The sequence below is a fragment of the Silene latifolia genome, chromosome 1 (genome assembly GCF_048544455.1).
Source record: "Silene latifolia isolate original U9 population chromosome 1, ASM4854445v1, whole genome shotgun sequence".
Taxonomy (NCBI): domain Eukaryota; kingdom Viridiplantae; phylum Streptophyta; class Magnoliopsida; order Caryophyllales; family Caryophyllaceae; genus Silene; species Silene latifolia.
The window spans coordinates 57737291-57754342 of record NC_133526.1 but is presented as its reverse complement, the minus strand read 5'-3'; the positions used below and the strand labels follow the sequence as shown (position 1 = coordinate 57754342).

General features: G+C 38.5%; 1 protein-coding gene and 1 non-coding gene across 2 annotated transcripts; one reads left to right on the top strand and one right to left on the bottom strand.

Moving 5' to 3' along the window:
• Window positions 1–2397: 2397 nt before the first annotated feature.
• LOC141647520 (uncharacterized) lies at window positions 2398–16501 on the bottom strand. Its single transcript, XM_074455736.1, has 3 exons — window positions 15952–16501; window positions 12857–13882; window positions 2398–2990 (listed from the first exon to the last, which is right to left on the bottom strand). The coding sequence occupies exons 2-3, from the start codon at window positions 13866–13868 to the stop codon at window positions 2398–2400; spliced, it is 1605 nt and encodes a 534-aa protein (XP_074311837.1). The 5' UTR covers window positions 13869–13882; window positions 15952–16501.
• On the top strand, window positions 6643–6749 carry LOC141620787 (small nucleolar RNA R71). The gene has a single exon (XR_012532039.1). It is a non-coding gene; the product is annotated as a small nucleolar RNA R71 (small nucleolar RNA).
• Window positions 16502–17052: the final 551 nt, after the last annotated feature.

Below are 17052 nucleotides of genomic sequence, written 5' to 3'. Positions count from 1 at the left end.
ATAGAGGATGCATCTACAAAAAGAATAGCCACGTTCCTCATCTAAGTGGCGGAAATAATCTAAAGGGGAAGCAATCTAAGGGTACACATTCCATTGTAGATATTATTTCTCCAAGCTACTAAGATACCAACAAATCACCTCCAAGTTGTGTCAAACTAGGGTAATTTTATCCTCAATCGCTAAATGCTTTTGCCAAGAGTAGGCTCCCTATGGTGTTAGAAACACTGTACGATCGCGGAATTCCCCCTCTTGCCTAGACAAGAAGAAAGGTCGTCCCCTGTCCACCATGCAACAAAGAAAGGATTTAGCAATGGATAAAAGGGATTGTTATGATTTGAGTTTCGCAATAGTAGTTTGCTTTTGTCTTGTTTCCCCCAATTTCTTGTGGTATTTGATTTATGAGAACATTTCTTTGCCACTTTTGATGTTTGGCAATTTTGATACTTTGGCAATTTCTTTGCATTTTTGAACATTTTCAAAATAACCCCATTTTGTAGCAAGGGCACTTTTATTGAAGCTTAGGAGTCTATTTTTTTGCTCCTCTTTTCATTGATGCATTTTTGAAAACTTTTTGATTTTTATTTTGGTACTTGAACTCAATTTGGAGATTTTTGTGCCCATTCCCTTTGTATTTTGCAAAACATGATGATAGTAATGAAAGAACGATTGCATGGCATCAAGGGTCACCTTGGAATAAACGGTAGCCAAGGAGTCATCACACCACATGGTACTCTTGACTAGGCCTTAGTCCATGGGTTAAAAGATACTAGTATGACACATTCTATGGTGTCTTGAGGGTATTCTAGCAAACAAAGCCTCAAGGAGAAAAATTATCTACAAGGGACTATATACACTTGCCAAGCTTCCCAACTAGACATTTTCACAAAATTTTCCTAAAATGCAACTACATGCCATGATGCAACTAACATATATACAACCTAATGCAAATGCTAGTATCACTAGTATGCCATATAATCTAAATGCAACTCCTAGAATCACATTGGTTTGTACCGCATCAAACAAAAAGAAGCCACATTGTCATTAACATAGAGAGGAAAAGGAGTTTTGGAAAGATCATACCATGCGGTCTTCATATTCCTCATGCCTCAGATGTGGCGTAGTCGATCCAATGTAATAGCAGTGAACACAAACAAAAAAATATATACAGTATATACATTTCTATGCTACAAAAGGAAGAACATGTTTTTGGATTTTTGAAAATTTTCAAATTTTAATCATTTTTAAATTTTTGGGTTAGAAGGTGTTAGAATTCCCCATCCCCACACTTAGAATGGACATTGTCCTCAATGGACAAAACAATAGGGAATTGTGCAAATGCAATGGAATGAATGATGCATGATTCTACACTAGATTCAAACTATATGTGAGATATGTACATGTGATAAATATATACAAGTGATGCAAACTAAACTATACTACATGATGCATGCTTTCTATTGTTCGGAGAGCTAATTTGGATTAACTCTCATTCCTTATGATTGAAGTTCCCCAAACCGGACAAAACACTATTGCTAGTGCAAAAAGAAAGGGAAGTTTATTCACAAGGCATGAAATGCAATGCATGAATGAAGATTGTCATTTTGGATTCTTATAGTGGGAGCAAAAAGATAAACACCTCAATGTGACCGAGGTGGGGGTCTTTTCAGTGGTGTTAGGACTCCAAACTCAAAACTACCAAGAGCCCGAAATGACTCTCAAAGTGGTGCAAGTTAGCAACTATACAAGTTATGGAACTATGAGATAAAAACAAAGCAAAAAGAGGGGTAGGAGACTTACAATGGAATAAGTTGGCACTAGCATAAGTGATCAACTCCGCATTGTAGTGCCCTCCTTCATGCTTTGTTAACCATCAATTGTCACTCATCGTGACATCATCATCATCATCTACCTCCATGGAACCGGAGGTTTCACCATCATTCTGTTCACTTGAACTTTGCTCTTCTTCCTCATTATCTTGGCAAGACTCATTACCTTTACTGCTCTCATCATCAACTTCCTCCTCTCTCCTTGTATCCCTTTCTTCATCTTCAGAAGCATTAGGAAAGAACACTTTCATATCCACCCAATCCGGCAAAGAACTCGAAGGATCAAGGAGTCCTTGCCTAGCAAGATGGTAGAGGGTTGGATATTGGGCGTAATATGCATTCACTCGGTCAGTGTGAGCTTCTTTATGCATGTGTTGTTAGTTGGGTTAAGTAGTCATTGCCCGCCATAGCACCATTAGCTTTGAATTCTTGGTAGGCAAAGGGATAAGGTGGTGTAACAATTGAGGAGGAGGGTTCTTCTCTTGGTTGTTGTTATTGTTTGATGATGGTCTCGGCTTGTTCGGAAACGGGGATGAGGTAGTTGGTTCGGTGGGTAGAGATGCGACAAATCTTACTTGGTAAGACAATGGACTTGGCATCCTTGATGAGCCACCTCATAGTTATGGTCCAAGTTATCATGCTTGACCCATTGAAACTTGTGAATCATGTTGCTCATATCAAGAAGGTGGCTGCCTTTAACCGATTTATAAGTGTTATCTTTGTTGAAATCCGGGTTAAAATGTTTTGCCAACCTCGTCACCAAGCCTCCATTAACAATAAAGGCCGCACCATCCTTCCCATTCTCAATATCCAACCATCTTTTTATCAATAGTTGAAGAACATTATAATCACTCTTGGGTTTCCCACCAACATTCAAGAAAGACTCAAGGTAAACAAAGTCTAATTCCGTCAAGTGATTGGCTTCTTTTCTACTAATCAAAGTGTTTGCCACGAACTTGTGCCAATACCGTATACCTGGATGATGAATGTACAAGGCATGACACTCTTTGAAAGTAGTGAACTTACGACCGGAGATAGGTAGCCAAATTGGTTCGGCATCAAATTCCAATGGTTTCTTTGTGAACCGGTCATGGTTCTTAAGCCCAAATACTTCACCAAATTCATCTTTGTGCATCGTTCTAGTCTTGTTTTCGAGACGGAATTCTACATAATTTCAAGTCTCAATCTTATACTCCCTCAAGGAGCTAATGAACTCCGAAGTCAAGGAGGGGTATGTCAATTTATTCATTTTAAAGAGGGTTGCTAACCTCATGGACTCGAAAAATGCCTTTGTTTGTTCAAGGACACCCAATTTTCTCAAAGCATCTTGACATACAAATTTTGTAGCTAGAATCTTTTTCTTGGCAAGGGATTCGAATGCAAGCCTGTGCTTATCGGATAAGAAAGTTACCTCCGGATAGTTCTTCAATTGTTCTACTTCCGGGATAGAATTAGTAGCTTCCTCAATATCATTGTTGGTTGAAGTAGTAGCTTGCTCCCTTTGTACCAAGACCATTGCTTTGGATGCTAGAGCTTTTTATCTTTTAGACAATGTTGGTGTTTTTGTTGCCTTGATTCCTCCCTTGGTCCTTGCCATTGCTTTCCTTCTTGTATCAACACACCAAGTAAATGCTTGAATGCTTCTTTCTTCAAGTTTCAATTGAATGCCTAATCAATTTAGGGTTTTTTCGAATTTTCACCAACCCTAGAGAAATTGATTGATTTTTTTGAAGAAATTGTTGTTTGAATGGTCTTATGTTGATGAAGGAGTGATTTGTTTTTGTTTTGAGCAAGTTTGGACTTGATTTGGGTGAATTTGGATGAGAGAATGTTGTTTTTGGATGAGGGTTTGAAGGTTGAAGTGAGGGAAATAATGGTGTTTGTGTTTGAATGAAGTGAAATGAAATGAAGAAGGTCGGTTCTGGTCCCGTGTTTGGTGATATAACAGGTCGGGACGGGTGACTCAAGGGCAAGTCGGGCGGATTTTTGGAAAGTGGAAAATCAATTTTCTGGAGGGCTTTGGAGACGGGAGTCTCAAGACCAGGTCTGGCGGATTCTCAACTTGCTCGCTCGACTTGAGCTTTAGATGGTAAGATTGTCTTCCAGTGTAAATTTTACAATAGAGAACCCCTCCAGTCCCCACGACTTAAGCTGAGGTCGGCGTCTTGAGCATTGGCTCGCTCGACTTGACCTCGGCTCGGGCAAATTCTTTCACAGACCAGATTCCACTTTGCAGCCTTTTCCCAGTCCCCACGAGCTCACATCTGCTCGTGGGGGTCTTCGCCCCGTGTGATTTATTCTTCTTTTTCTTCTTCAATTCTTCTTGGGTAGCATTACAAGGGCTTGGTTAGCCTAAGCATGTGCTTCCCCACACTTGATCATCAAACACTACACATTTGAAGCATATTAAAATCCCTCCCTCACCTGCTCTCATGCCACACAAGTTAATCAACAAAGCATGTAAGGTGCAATGCAAAAAAGAGTAATGTACAAATTAAATGAAATGCAAGTTAAAAGGTTAGAATATTTACAATTGGTGGTTTAGGGAGGACTCCACCAAACTCTCCTTCTTTTGAGAAATGTCAAGGAGGCAAATCCAAGGTGTTGTTGATGTTGCTTAATACCTTGTAGAAGTAGTCAAAGGCTTGTTCATTCTCATGGTAAAGGTCTTGCATAGACCCTTGCACATTGTTGTCTTCATAGTGGTAATCCGAGTCAAAGTGTTGACAAGGATCCATCAAGCCTTGGTCTAGAGTCATAGCATTCCCAATGTAGGGATTAACCAATCCCTCAAATTCATCATCCCATAGTCTGTAAACTTCATTTGCTTTCTCTCCTATGTAGGGTGAATCATGAGTTGACAAGAGCAACTCTCTTTCCTTGTTATCATGGCCAATGAGGCCTCCATCTTTACTTGTCATGAGTGAGCTTTGCAAGCTCTCATTGTTGTTGTGAAAAATTCCATGCTCTCCGAATAGAGCCATTTCAACATCATCAATATATTTCTTCCAATTGGGCGGTGTGTCTTTGCCTTTCTCTTTGAGATTCCCATCTTTCCCTTGTTCTTTGAATGGAGATTCCATCTTCTTCTTGTCACCCTTCCAAGTATAGTGATCAACCATAAAACATGTTCAAACAAATTGGGAGCTCTCATAGTCTTATCAAGGTTGAAGGTGATTGTTTCATCACCTACTTCAAGTGTGAGCTCTCCATGTTTCACATCGATCACCGCTCCGGCGGTGTATAGGAATGGTCTTCCTAGAATGATTGGAATGTTGGAATCCTCCTCCATATCGACAATGACAAAGTCTACCGGTATAAAAAACTTTCCAACTCTCACGGGTACATCTTCCCATACTCCTAGTGGTTTCTTTGTTGAACGATCCGCCATTTGTAAGGTCATGTTGGTGCACTTGAGCTCTCCCACTCCTAGTCTTTCACATACCGAGTATGTCATGACACTCACACTTTCACCTAGATCACATAGTGCCTTGTTGATTGTGGTATCACCAATGGTACATGGAATAAAGAAACTTCCCGGATCTTTGAGCTTTGGAGGGGAATTCCCTTGTAGAATTGCACTACTCACCTTTGTAAAGGCAATGGTTTCCAATTTTCGAATGGACTTCTTCTTGGTAAGGATATCTTTCATGTACTTTGCATAGGCCGGAACATGATGGATTAGCTCCGTGAATGGTATAGAAATTCTAAGTTCTTCACAATCTCCATGAATTTTCCAAGTTGCTCATCAAATTTGGGCTTAGCTTGACGACTTGGGAATTGGAGTCTAATCACAATAGGCTCTTTCTCAATTTCTTTAGCCTTCTCTTCATTTCTCTTCTTTGATGAGTCATTGGTTGTTGTCTCTACCACCTTAGGATTTCTCTTTAGTGGTTCAATCACATCATTTTGCTTGTCATTCTCCTCCACAATTCCTTCTTCAATTTGCATCTTTGGTCCCTCATATCTAGTACCGCTCCTCAAGTAGATAGCATTGATAGTCTCATGTCTTGTGGGAGGATTACCTTGAGGAGGTAATTGTCCCTTTTGTCTTTGGGAGATAGAAGAGTCCAATTGAGACAATTGAGTCTCCAACATTTTGGTGTGAGTAAGGATATTGTTGATGGTGGTTTCTTTGGCTTGGCTATCCCTTTGCATTTGAGCAAAGAAATCTTGTTGGCTCTTTTGCATTTGGAGGACCGCTTTTTGAACATCAAAGGCTTGGTCATTGGGTTGATTGTAGTATGATCTTTGAGTAGGATTTCTCATTGGAGGTGGTGTGTATGTGGGTTGAGGGTTTTGGACATTTTGGCTTTTGTATGAAAGGTTTGGATGGAATTTGGTATTCTCATTATAGTAGTTGGAGTAAGGGGGTGCCATTCTTGTATGCTTGGAAAGCATTCACTTGTTCATTTGTTCCCCTACATTCATTTTGATCATGTCCCAAGGTTCCACAACTTTCACATACTCCATTTGGGATGGTAGATGATGCCATCATAGCATTGACATGTTGTTTGGGTGATTTCGAAGCTTCATCCAGCTTAGCCATGGCCTTCTCAAACTTCAAGTTGATTATGTCGATGTGAGCACTTAGTTGAGTACCCAATTGTGTGATGGAATCCACCTCATGCTTTCCTCCTCTAGTGGCCTTCCGTGGCCTACTATATTGGGAATTTGGATCGCCATTTCTTCGATTTTAGCCCATGTTTGGTTGTCGTCAACCTCGGTGAACCTCCCGTTGGACCCCATATTAAGCACATTTCGTGAGTCTTCATATAAGCCGTTCTAAAATTGTTGAACAAGGAACAACTCACTAAGTCCATGGTGTGGACAAGAGCGACAAGTGTCCTTAAATCTCTCACATGCTTCATATAATGATTCCTCAACCCTTTGCTTGAACCCGGTGATTTGGGCTCTCAACATGTTGGTCATCTCCGGAGGATAAAACTTCTTGTAGAAGGCAAGTGCTAACTTCTTCCATGAATCAATTCCAAGGTTATCCTTGTCTAGGCTCTTTAACCATTGTTTTGCGGCTCCGATCAAGAAAAAAGGAAACAACACCCATCGAATTTGGTCTTGGGTTAATCCGGTTTGAGAGATTGCATCACAATAGTCACAAAAAGTCTCTATGTGTATATGAGGATCTTCACTAGGCATCCCTCCAAATTGGCTTCTCTCAATTAGTTGTATGAATGCGGATTTGGCAATGAAATTACCGGTGAAGTAAGGTTGTGTTGGAGTACCATTTGGTAGGTTCTCCTCTATTGGTACGGAATGAGATGAAAATTTAGGCACTGTGGGTTGATCTTATGGTTGGTTTTGAATTAGGTTCTCCTCTCCTTCTCTTGCAAAAGGGTTGGTAAACACAACACTATTCGATTGGATATCACCAATATCCACAAGTTCTCCAATATCCAAACTTGTTGAAGCCCCTCTAGCGGTTCTTCTAAGATTGGTTAAGGTTCTTTCAATTTCGGGATCAATACGCAAAGGTCTACCTTATGATCTCCTAGACATGCAAAAAGCAAACAACTAGAAAACAATTAAAACTACCTTGAGGAGTTTGACTTCCCCAAGGTTAAGAAAGACACAACTAAAAACAACAAAAGACAACAATTCAATTAAACACCGTCCCTGGAAACGGCGCCATTTTTGGTACGGTTCGAAACTTTGTCGTCTAAGTCAACCAACCAAAACAATATTTATAACTAAACAAACTACTCGTAGTAGAGTGGTAAGTAAAGGTCGGATCCCAAAGGACGGGTATTGAATTAAGTTACCAGTTGTAGAAAGCTATATCTTCGGGTGTCACAAATTGTGTTGAGATTTGAGGTAACAAGCTACACTACTAGAACAATGAAATGTAAATAAATGAAAGTAAAACAAGCAAGTAAAGTGGGGGTTTGTAAACAATAGATTAAGGCACTAGGGTGGCATGGGTTCATAGGGGATTCATGGTGGAGATCATACAAACATGTTTACATAGTTGCAAGTGAAAGATCATAGATCCATATTAGACTCTCTAATAAAATAAATTTATCTCATAAATTGATGTTAATGTGATCTATGTAACATGCATGCTAATATAAAAGCATAAAAACAAAGTATAAGGAAAAACAATTTCCTTACATTGAATATAAGGTAAAATGGGCACAAATTAGTTCTCCTTACTAATTTGTTCTTGAGCTAAAATAAGTGGATGATCCTCCTTGAATAACCTTCAACTAGAAAGTCTCCTCCAAGTAGCACCCAAGAACAACCCAAATAATATTAATAAGTAAGAACTAGTAACTTATTAATATGTGCCCTTGATAATAATACTAGTAATATTACTAACTATTCTTAGTAATAATAGTATACTAGAGAGGAATTATTGTAGAGAGAAGGAAGAGCTTTGTTCACATGCAAAGTATGATGAATTGTGTAAGAAGGATGGAGTGAACAAGTGAATAATATATAGAGTGTAGAAATGGGAAAGGAAGTGGCGGGTGGAAGGAGTCTTTAGTGGACAATTTTTGTTTTATATTTTTATCTTACATCACATGCAAAATGTAGTATAAAACATATATTATGGTAGTATACAAAATAAGGTAAAATGATTATGTAAGTAATCATCCATTACACTTATTTTACACGGTCCACATGACCATATACGGGTCCATGTTGGTTTTTATATTTGTCGCACAAGTCCGTGTAATTTTCATTTTAAACATCGTATCATGTTTAATTGCTTCCATAATAAATCCGTCCAATTCACTCTGTAAATATACGTGTACCACTACACATATTATTTACGTACTAATATTAATCACATTAATCAATTAGTACAATTTTAGTAAATTAACATTAATTAACTAAAACCCGTTTCCCAAAACTTATTATTTAATTATCGCATAATTAAATAATAACTGCCGCTCCTCGAGTTCGCAACTCGAAATCTCTCTAACAATAATCGACTAACCTCTTAATCTATAAATCAAGGGACTAAATGAATTGTATCTCATACAATTAATTAGTTATCAATTTGGGTTCGTTCCTTTAGGTGTGACCGAAAGGGGTCAGTTGATCACCGCCGTCTCACGACAATAACGTCAAACTCTAGTCAGCCAACCGTTATCGATTTACGTTAATCAACTGACGAGGATCAAATAATTAAATATCTGATGATATTCTATTAATGAGATTTATTATGTTAACGCACTATTGTGGAGGACACTAACTCCAACAATCTCCCACTTGTCCGACACAAGGTGTGCGCTACCAATTCTCTTGTCCGTTTTAATCTCCCACTCAATGCAAGGTGTCTTTCAGGTCGCACTTGCACATGAACACATCGCGAGTGGTTTTCTCGATCGGGAGTGTGACTACTTGACCGGAAAAATCTCTCACAGATTACTTCCGAGCGTGGCCACGCATTTGTAGTCATTAACTCCTCGAGTGGCCTTGAGATATAGTAACCCAACGTGGGTGGACAATTCTTGTATGCCCTATCTATCCTATTGCACAATACAACTCACCATGACCTAGTAAATGCCCTTTTGGCCTCCTTTCACGGCACGACCTAGGACAAAAACCAAAGTCACTCGAAACCGCACTGCTCGGATAATAGTCTTGATCAAAAGAATCGACTTATTAGAACATCTTAGAGATCCCCGCCACGACCAGGCGTCTATAATAGAACTTAGGGACTCTCTAAATGGTCACCGTCCGGCAAAGTGTCACACACTCTGCCTATGTAATCGACCAGTCATCATATATGACCTTATGGTGTTGAACAACCATCAATCGACTCACAATCTAGTCACTCCGAGACGTCACCTCATTAAGTGACTAGGGACAAAATACAATGTTCATCTTATTCACTTGAATAGTGTTCAACATTGTCTCCACAACTTATTCGGATAAACAAGGTATTAAAATTTAGTCACACTAAATAAAAATTCATAAAAGAATGAATACGAAAACAATGAATGTGATTATCATATATATAATAAAAGATACACTATCCAATTATTACATATCCATAATCTAAAGAAAATCTGGTACTCGTCTCAATCCCATAGAGACGACATGACCATCATGCTTGGCCTTTGATAAAGGCTTGGTTAAAGGATCAGCAATGTTGTCATCTGTCCCAACCTTACAAATGTCAATTTCCTTCCTTTCCACATAATCTCTAATTACATGGTATTTCCTTTCAATGTGTCTAGATTTGTTACTAGACTTAGGCTCTTTGGCTTGAAAAATAGCTCCACTGTTATCACAATATAGAGTGATAGGATCTTTGGCGGAATGGACTACTCCTAGCCCCTCCATGAATTGCCTAATCCAAACAGCTTCCTTTCGCAGCCTCGACGCCGCAAGGTACTCGGCCTCTGTTGTAGAATCCGCAGTAACACTTTGCTTGAAGCTCTTCCAAAGAAACGGCTCCTCCATTTAGCATAAACACGTAGCCGGATTGGGATTTCATGTCATCCCGATCGATTTGGAAACTTGCGTCCGTGTAACCTCTTACACACAACTCAGTTTCTCCTCCAAACACTAAGAACGAATCTTTAGTTCTTCTCAAGTACTTAAGGATGTTCTTTACGGCTATCCAGTGACTCTCACCAGGCTTGGCTTGATACCGACTTGTCATGCTCAAGGCATACGCAACGTCGGGACGAGTGCAAATCATAGCATACATGATAGACCCAACAGCGGAAGCATAAGGGACGGTCTTCATGTGTTCAATTTCCTTAGGGGTAGAGGGAGAGGCGTGACTTGCTCAAAGTAATCCCTTGGCCCATAGGTAGAAATCCTCTCTTGGAGTCTTTCATATTGAACCGGTCAAGAACTTTGTCAATATAAGCTTTTTGACTCAATGCTAGTATCCTCTTGGACCTATCCCTATAGATCCGGATACCTAAGATTCGTTGTGCCTCTCCCAAGTCCTTCATTTGGAAGTGTTTCCCTAGCCACTCCTTAACGGAAGTGAGCGATGGAATGTCATTCCCAATGAGCAATATGTCATCCACATATAGGACAAGGAATACAACCTTACTCCCACTAAACTTCATGTATAAACACGGTTCTTCCACACTTCTAGTGAATCCGTATTGTTTAATGACATGATCAAAGCGATGGTTCCAACTCCTAGATGCCTGCTTAAGACCATAGATGGACTTCTTGAGCTTACACACCTTCTTAGGGTTAGATGTATCCACAAAACCTTCGGGTTGTATCATGTACACCTCTTCTTCTAGAATCCCATTCAAAAAGGCGGTTTTGACATCCATTTGCCAAATCTCATAATCATGAAATGCGGCAACCGCTAAGATTATCCTAATGGACCTTAGCATAGCGACTGGAGCGAAGGTTTCGTCATAGTGTAAACCATGAACTTGGGTGAAACCTTTTGCCACCAATCTAGCTTTGTAAACATCCACATGTTTATCCACGCCGAGTTTAATTTTGTATATCCATTTACATTGAAGAGGTCGCACTCCCTCAGGTAAATCCACCAAGTCCCATACTTGGTTCTCGTACATGGAATCCATTTCGGACCGCATGGCTTCTGGCCAAAGCGAGGAGTCGGGACTAGACATGGCCGATTTGTAGGTAGTGGGTTCATTACTTTCAAGAAGTAACAAAACACCATCCTCTTCGATGTTACCAAGGTATCGATCAGGTGGATTAGAAATCCTACTTGACTTTCTAGGAATAATTACCGTTTCAGAGGAAGAGGGAATGTTTTCCTCCACGTTCTCCTCTACCTCATTCTCGGTTTGTGGCTCTCGAACTTCTTCAAGCTCAAATTTTCTCCCACTCTGTCTCCTAGAAATAAATTCCTTTTCTAGGAAGACAGCATCACGAGCCACAAACACTTTGTTCTCGTGTTTATTGTAGAAGTAATAGCCACGTGTTTCCCTTGGATATCCTACAAAAGACATTTGTCGACCTAGGTGCAAGCTTATTGTCGACTTGATCTTAACGTACGCTTCGCAACCCCAAATACGCATGAATGACAAATGAGGGACTCTCCCTGTCCATATCTCATATGGAGTCTTATCGGCCGCTTTAGTCGGGCTTCGATTTAGTGAAAATACTGCAGACAAGAGGGCAAAACCCCAAAATGAACTAGGAAGCTCAGTTAGACTCATCATTGACCGAACCATATCAAGTAAAGTTCGGTTTCTCCTTTCGGCCACACCATTTAATTGCGGTGTGCCAGGAGGAGTCCATTGTGATACTATACCACAATCTTTTAGGTGTGAATCAAATTCAATATTTAGATACTCACCACCACGGTCGGACCGTAGAGTCTTTATCTTTTTATCCAATTGGTTCTCTACTTCCTTTTGAAACTCTTTGAACTTGTCAAAGGCTTCACTTTTGTTCTTCATTAAGTAGACATACCCATATCTACTTAAGTCATCGGTAAAAGTAATGAAGTAGTGAAAACCTCCTCTAGCGGTGATGGTTAATGGTCCACACACATCCGTGTGTATGAGAGCCAAAACCTCACTAGCTCGTGTCCCTTTTCCCGCAAAAGGTGCACGAGTCATCTTGCCTAAAAGGCAAGACTCGCATGTACCATAAGATTCGAAACCAAATGGTTTGAGCACTTTTGATGAAGCAAGTCTCTTAATGCGTCTTTCGTTTATGTGGCCTAAACGACAATGCCAAAGGTAGGATTCGTTTGGATCACCCTTTTTGAGCTTTTTAGTTTCCATATGATAAACGTCATTAACATCATTTAAAACATAAATGCCTCCAATTGAAATGGCCTTGCCATAAACCACATCATTTAAAGAAAAAGTACAACACTTGTCCTTGATCATAAAACAAAAGCCTTCCGCGTCTAACGCGGAAATGGAGATGATGTTCTTAGTTAAAGTTGGTACAAAATAACACTTATTTAAATACAACTCTAAACCACTAGCTAAAGTGAGCACATAGGTCCCCTACGGCAACGGCGGCTACTCTAGCTCCATTGCCCATGCGGAGATCCACATCACCTTTTGCTAGTGCTTGCACGTCCCTTATACCCCGCAAATGGTTACAAAGGTGAGAGCCACATCCGGTATCAAGTACCCAAGTGGAAGTACAAGCATAATTAACGTCTATCACATAGAGAGAGGAAATCATACCAATAGGCGTCACACGCCCTTCCTTGAGATCCTCCAAGTATTTGGGACAACTCCTCCTATAATGCCCCTTCCCATTACAATGGAAACATTCGGCCTCGGAGAGCTTGACACTTTTTGCCTTGGGATTGTCATTCACAACGGCCTTCCCCTTTCCCTTGTCAATTTTCTTTGACGATTTCTTGAATTGGGACTTTTGTTTCCCTTTTCCTTTCTTGACTCCAAGAGACATGTTCTTTAACTTCATGGTTAAAACATCTCCCTTTTCACTCCCACTAGCCTCCATATCCCTCTCCGCTTGGGTGAGGAGTGCATGAATTTCATGGTAACTCTTATCCATACCATTCATGTTGTAGTGTACCCTAAAGTGGGCAAACTTGGTGGGAAGTGAGTGAAGGATACGATCCACCACAAGAGTTTTAGGAATCTTACACCCTAGACGCTCTAGGATGTCAACATATTCGACCATTTGAAGGACATGGGGACCAACCTTTTGGCCCCTCTCAAGCTTAGCTTCAAAGAAGCGTGCCGCCGCATCGTATTGACGGACTTTAGGTGTTTGTGAAAACATAGTGATCATACGAGTGAATATCTCGTAAGCATTTAAAGAAATGCATGATGGCTTGAGCTTTGGCGATATTGACCATATCAACACATTCTTGATATCATTCAACATCCTCACATAGTCATCATAGGCGGTCCGCACCGCCGATGAAGCTCTTGCACCGGGCTCGATAGGAGGAGCATCGGTTAAGTAAGTGAGCACATTGTCGGACAACGCGGCACTTTTGATGTTGGATTCCCATTCAAGAAAGTTACTACCGTCATCTTTTAAAATACATTTGTCCATTACGGACCTTAGCCATGAATCTTTGCCTAGTGAAGTAGTCGATGGAGTTGATGAAGTTGCCATTGCGAATTAAAATGCTACAACAAAAAGGGAAATTAACATTCATTGTTTTAAAATTACTTGTAAAAACATGTTTAGCAAGTTTTAGCATTTATATAATGACCTCCCACTAAATTATATAAATGATTCCAAGACCCAAATATTAAACAAAAATGAGCATCGCTTGGGCGAAACATCCCATAATTGCGTAAATTCGGTAAGTCACGTTGACTAATTCTACCTCTAGAACTCTTGGTCGACAAATTTCCTCAAATTTATCTACTAGCCCCGGAACACAAGACCGTCTTATATCCCGTTGAGTCCAACCAATTTTGGCGTGTGATAACCGCTTACCACCCTACTTACCCAAGGTAAAAAGAGAACACCCGCTAGGCGAGCGTGGCTCTAATGAACAAGAGATTCATAGGTGTTACTAATTGGTAAGGCTAATCTCAATTTTAGTTATGTGAGAGATCTTGTCAATTTAGTCATAAATTCCTTATAAGTGAATTAATTCAGCGAATGTAAATGACGTGAATTGACAACCGCGAAAAATAAAATGCATGTGAATGGCGATTTTGGCATGCGCGAAAATAAAACAAGCAAACATGTAAGCATATGAATAAATCCTAGTATGGCCTCCTAGTTAATAAACAACTAGTCTATTACATTTCGGAAACCAACTCCTTGGTCCCTTGCCTCTTCATTCCTTAAGTGGCTCTTCCTTGTGGGATTTGGAACACCTTCCAAAAATAGACTCCGTTTCGTTGTAATCCGTCTTTTGTAAACGCCGGTAAAATAACTATTACAAATGAATTACATAGCTATTCCTATTATACATTAATTAATAAAATGAATAAAACTATTAATTAATTACAAACCGACGATACGAGATCGTATTTAATTACAAACAAATCGATATTCCCATTCATTTCGGGTAATAACGATTAAAAATTAACTAGGCCATACTAGGTACAAAAGATAAATACTTTAAATAAATGACAATCATTCATTCAACTTAAATAAATATGCTTAAAATGCTGTAAATATGATGCCAAAATCGCCCTACCTATCATTCATTGGTATCCATCTCGGTTTTGTGGATTTAATCGATTTTTAACATGTAAAAATCAATAATTAACTCTTAAATCTCATTTAAGTCCAAACTAATAGTCCAAACTGTTTTGAACCTCAAAATTAGTCTTCACTAATTTTATGACAAATTATTAGTTTGGTTTGGTGATAATTTGCTAATTAAATCGGAAAAATCATAATATTTAAGTAAAAATCCAAAATAATTGAAAAATTACCCAAACAATTGAAACAAAAATTTTTAGTATTCTGGAACACTCCCAAGAACACCAAAAAGTCATAAAAATTGCCCAAAAATTTCGGATAAATTTTGTGAAGAAAAAGATCGATATTTATCGGTTTTTAACCACTAAAACCAATAAATCATCAAAACAAAGTGAAAACACACATGCAAAATCACTTTTGACATTTAAATAATATTTCTAAATGTACATAAATTTATCATGGGCAGAATCAAAAATTTCGAAATTATGATTAATTAATTGGACTTTTATCGACTTTTTACTCAAAAAATCAATAAACATGCAAAAATTTCGAACCAACCTTCAACCTTTTGCATACAATCAGTAGAAAACATGCATGAAATGCCATAAAAAGGCCATGCACCGAATCAACATTTAACTAATTTTAGTCAATTTTTCACTAAAATGCGACATTTTGACTCGGTTTTCTACCAAAAAACATTAAAATTAGCAAAATTACTTGAAAAATCACAAAAAAATTCCACAAACCTTTTGAGATCAGTAGGTATGCATGTCCCAAAAATTTCGTGCCAAAACCTCTTCTAACACAATTTTTGAGTTTTTACTAATTATCTCATAATTCATAAAAATGCTTAAAATCAACATGCAAATTACAAGCCTATGCTCTGATACCACTTGAAAGATCATAGATCCATATTAGACTCTCTAATAAAATAAATTTATCTCATAAATTGATGTTAATGTGATCTATGTAACATGCATGCTAATATAAAAGCATAAAAACAAAGTATAAGGAAAAACAATTTCCTTACATTGAATATAAGGTAAAATGGGCACAAATTAGTTCTCCTTACTAATTTGTTCTTGAGCTAAAATAAGTGGATGATCCTCCTTGAATAACCTTCAACTAGAAAGTCTCCTCCAAGTAGCACCCAAGAACAACCCAAATAATATTAATAAGTAAGAACTAGTAACTTATTAATATGTGCCCTTGATAATAATACTAGTAATATTACTAACTATTCTTAGTAATAATAGTATACTAGAGAGGAATTATTGTAGAGAGAAGGAAGAGCTTTGTTCACATGCAAAGTATGATGAATTGTGTAAGAAGGATGGAGTGAACAAGTGAATAATATATAGAGTGTAGAAATGGGAAAGGAAGTGGCGGGTGGAAGGAGTCTTTAGTGGACAATTTTTGTTTTATATTTTTATCTTACATCACATGCAAAATGTAGTATAAAACATATATTATGGTAGTATACAAAATAAGGTAAAATGATTATGTAAGTAATCATCCATTACACTTATTTTACACGGTCCACATGACCATATACGGGTCCATGTTGGTTTTTATATTTGTCGCACAAGTCCGTGTAATTTTCATTTTAAACATCGTATCATGTTTAATTGCTTCCATAATAAATCCGTCCAATTCACTCTGTAAATATACGTGTACCACTACACATATTATTTACGTACTAATATTAATCACATTAATCAATTAGTACAATTTTAGTAAATTAACAGTTAATTAACTAAAACCCGTTTCCCAAAACTTATTATTTAATTATCGCATAATTAAATAATAACTGCCGCTCCTCGAGTTCGCAACTCGAAATCTCTCTAACAATAATCGACTAACCTCTTAATCTATAAATCAAGGGACTAAATGAATTGTATCTCATACAATTAATTAGTTATCAATTTGGGTTCGTTCCTTTAGGTGTGACCGAAAGGGTCGATTGATCACCGCCGTCTCACGACAATAACGTCAAACTCTAGTCAGCCAACCGTTATCGATTTACGTTAATCAACTGACGAGGATCAAATAATTAAATATCTGATGATATTCTATTAATGAGATTTATTATGTTAACGCACTATTGTGGAGGACACTAACTCCAACAGCA